The sequence below is a fragment of the Vicia villosa genome, unplaced genomic scaffold (assembly GCF_029867415.1).
Source record: "Vicia villosa cultivar HV-30 ecotype Madison, WI unplaced genomic scaffold, Vvil1.0 ctg.005079F_1_1, whole genome shotgun sequence".
NCBI lineage: Eukaryota > Viridiplantae > Streptophyta > Magnoliopsida > Fabales > Fabaceae > Vicia > Vicia villosa.
Window position 1 is genome coordinate 41690 of NW_026706571.1, and position 4113 is coordinate 45802.

General features: G+C 36.3%; 1 protein-coding gene across 1 annotated transcript; it reads right to left on the reverse strand.

The window, feature by feature from the left end:
- Window positions 1–423: 423 nt before the first annotated feature.
- Window positions 424–930, reverse strand: LOC131642471 (uncharacterized). Its single transcript, XM_058912710.1, has one exon. The coding sequence runs from the start codon at window positions 928–930 to the stop codon at window positions 424–426; it is 507 nt and encodes a 168-aa protein (XP_058768693.1).
- Window positions 931–4113: the final 3183 nt, after the last annotated feature.

Genomic DNA, 4113 nt, shown 5'->3' on the forward strand with positions numbered 1-4113 from the left:
ATAGGAGAGTTGAAGAAGTCTTGAGACGTGGGTCTCAATTGCATTTTACTAGGTCCAAGTAGGAAAAGGGAGACGGGCGTCTCGATTTACAAAAAGGCCTAAGAGACGGGCATCTCATTCCATATATATATATATATATATATATATATATATATATATATATATATATATAGATATATATATAGATATATATATATATATATATATATATATATATATATATATATATATATATATATATATATATATATATATAAGTGACCTTCGTCACTTTTCATATATATATAAATATATGTGACACTCGTCACTTTATATATATTTTTTCATTTCTTTCCCCCCTTTTTTTTTTTGAACCAAAAATATATTAATTCAAAAAACTTTACAAACACGGCAATCCAAAGGATTCAGCCCAAACCTATCATCCTATAGCATTAAATTGGCTATATGCATACCAATTTTCCTATTTTTCCACCCTCTATACACAATATTATCAATAATTTTTTCTAAGATATTCTTACTATAATTTTCTTTACTAAAAACAGTTGCATTCCTATACAACCATACTTCATGTACAGTCTCAGTCACCACCAATTGGAATAACCAAGCCCTCCATCCTTTACCCTTAGTATGAGCAAGGATCCATTGTATATCTTTACTCCAAACATGAACCTGATGACAAGTACCAAGCCAATGCATAACTCCAGCCCAAATGCCAGCAGTTTTAACACAAGAGAAGAACACATGATCTGCATTTTCTTCCTCTTGACCACACATACTGCACATCGAATCTCCAATAATACCAAATCTACAAAGCCTCTCCTTTGTAGCTAAATGACCATGGCAAAGCAGCCATAAGGTAATTCTTGCTCTTGGCCGTGCTAGATTATGTTTCATCAGTCCCTGCCAACACACACTTTGATTACTATCCATTAGCATATGGTAGGCACTCCTCATAGAAAATTTCCCAGCATTCAACATACGATCCTAATGATGTTGGATCCTGCCCAGACTTCCCCTTTCTTTCATAATTTTCTTCATCTTCCAAGTCCAATTCAGGCCTGCACTTATAGTCATAATATCTCTTCCTTTTACATAAATCTTATGGATCCATTGAATCCACAATCTGTCACTTTTGTTACAAATATCCCATAGACACTTCAATAGGACAGCTTGATTCCAAACATTCAAATTAAGCAAGCCAAGACCACCCTGTTTGATAGGACTGCATACCTTACTCCATGCAACAGGACTCTTCCTACTTTTGTCAGTTTTCCCTGTCCATAAAAAAGTTCTGCAAATAGAATCTATACTTCTTAAGACAGATTTAGGCAATGGAAAATTCACCATCCAATATTGTGCTATAGAGCGAATAACACTTCTAATCAATTGCATTCTGCCTGCATAACTCAAAAGCTTGGAGGACCAATGGCTGACACGGCTAGTGATTCTATCAATGAGTGGAAGGTAATGTTGTAAACCAAGCTTACAACTATGGAGAGGCACTCCTAAATACTTGACTGGGAAATCACCATCATCAAAACCAGTAATAGTTCTGATCCTACTCTTGCTAGCCTCATCTAAGCTGCCATAGAAAGCCTTGCACTTCTTGGGATTAAAGATGAGCCCTGTTGAATCAGAAAATTGAGTGAAGGTATTCATCATAATGCTAACAGAATCCACATCACCCCTACAAAAAAGTAAAATATCATCAGCAAATGCAAGATTAGTGATTGCCAGACTCTTGCATTTAGCATGGTGCTTAAAATCAGTGTTCTTTTGCATCTTTAACATACACCTATTGAGATATTCAATCATTATCACAAAAAGAAGAGGAGAGACAGGGTCACCCTGCCTAATGCCTCTCTTAGCCTGCATACTATCAGTGATAGCTCCATTAACCTTGAACACATAATTCACAGTGGAAACCAGATTCATAATCCAACCAACAAAGATGCTAGGAAAACCCATCTCCTTCATAATGTCCTCTAATGATCTCCAATGAACCATATCATATGCTTTTTGGAGATCAATCTGAAACATACATCTAGGAGTACCATTCTTCCTACCATAGCCTTGAATGAGTTCAAAAGCCAAATGAATATGACTATGAATATCTTGTCCAGCAAGGAAGGCAGCTTGGTTCTTGCTAATGACATCAGGTAATACTTTCCTCAATCTGCTAGTAAGAATCTTAGAAACAATCTTAACAAAGACATTACAGCCAGCAATGGGTCTATAGTCATTTATATTCTTAGCACTATCACCTTTAGGAATTAGAGTCACAATAGTGTTATTAAACTGCCTGTGCATACTACCAGTTCTGAAAAAATCATATACAGCAGCCCTAATATCATCTTTCATAAAGTGCCAGCAGTGTTTAAAAATCTTAGCATTAAAACCATCACTGCCTGGAGATTTATAGTCTCCAATATCCTTTATAGCCTCATCAATCTCCTTATGGGAAATCTGACTGATAAGGAACTGTTTGTGATGCAAATCCAACTGGCTACCCTCCCTCATTGCTTCAATATCAATGTGTTTCACTCTCTTAGAGCAATCACCCATTAGGCTACCATAGAATCTCATCACTTCCCTCTCTATGCCTTGCTGATCATCAATGATATCTCCCTTATCATTTTGCAAAAAACTGATACCACTCTTGTTTTGTCTAGCTTTGAGATAAGCAAAGAAAAACTTTGAGCTTTCATCACCATCTCTGATCCAGTTGATTTTGGTCCTTTGGATGAGTCTAGCAACCTCAAACTCATGATATCTAATGAGATCAGCTGAAAGGCCTTTTATTTCCTCAATCAAATTACTATCATTCCTGTTGGATGCAAGGGCAGCTTGAGCAGTATGAAGGTTATCTCTGGTTTCCTTAATTTTAGTCTGGATATTTCCTACATTCTTGCTGAAATCCTTCACTGCATATTTCAACCTTTTAAGTTTCAGCCATAGGGCCTGCATAGGTTCACCCCTAACAGGTTTCTCCCATGATTTCTGAGCCATCTCCTGAAAACCAGCTACTTCCAAGAGATAGTTGTTGAATTTAAATCTGTTATTTCTCATCTGCACTTAGGACCTTTGACATACAGCATTGAATGATCAGAATGATTAGGAGGCAGGATATTCAGGACATGATCACTGTACTTCAAGAACCACTCCACATTACATAAGGCCCTATCAATCCTAGAATAAATTGTTCCAGCCACCTGAGGATTCGACCAGGTATAATAATCTCCAACACTATCCATTTCAGACAATTGAGTGATTTGCATCATATTCTCTAAGTCAGCATATTCTGCAACTTGAACCAACTTCCCTCCAGTTCTATCTTGGGCAGATAACACATTGTTAAAATCCCCTATAATACACCAAGGACCAGATTGCTTCGCATGGATATTCAGAATATTCTTCCAAAGTCTTCTTCTTAAGTCAAGCTGATTGTGAGCATAGATCCCTGTCAACCAGAATAGGAAATCACCTTTTAAAGAATAGACACCACAGTGAAAATGCTGGCTTGAACACTCCATAAACCTCAACTCAATTTTACTAGTATCCCAAGACATCCAAATTCTACCATTGGGATGTGAGCTATAGTTGTCAAAATAACGAACAGTCAAATTAAGTTGATCTCGCACCTTGTTTGCTTTAGACTCTTTAACTCTAGTCTCAACCAAAATACTAATAAAGGGCTTGATTCTTCAGAGGTGGGAGCTAACCTCTCTAATCTTTCCCTTTTACTCCTTTTCTCAAGCGAGTCTTGTAAACATTTAATTCCTGAAAAACATTAAAATATCAGCATAATACCAATATAAAGCAACTTAATTAAAATAAAATAGGGAAATAATCTATATAAATCAAGCCAAATATGTGATACATTTTCGCGTTATCAAATACCCCCACACTTAAACCATTGCTTGTCCTCAAGCAATCAACCAACACGGTAAAAGAAAATGATTAAGCATTTTTTTTAAACAAAGGCACAACAAGACTTCTAATCATACGTGGATGCTAGGCTAATGTTAGATCGATAGGTACTAGATATTCAAAACCAAGGACACCTCATCGACACAATGTTCAAAAACTCTCTCCTTATACAATCTAATTCGA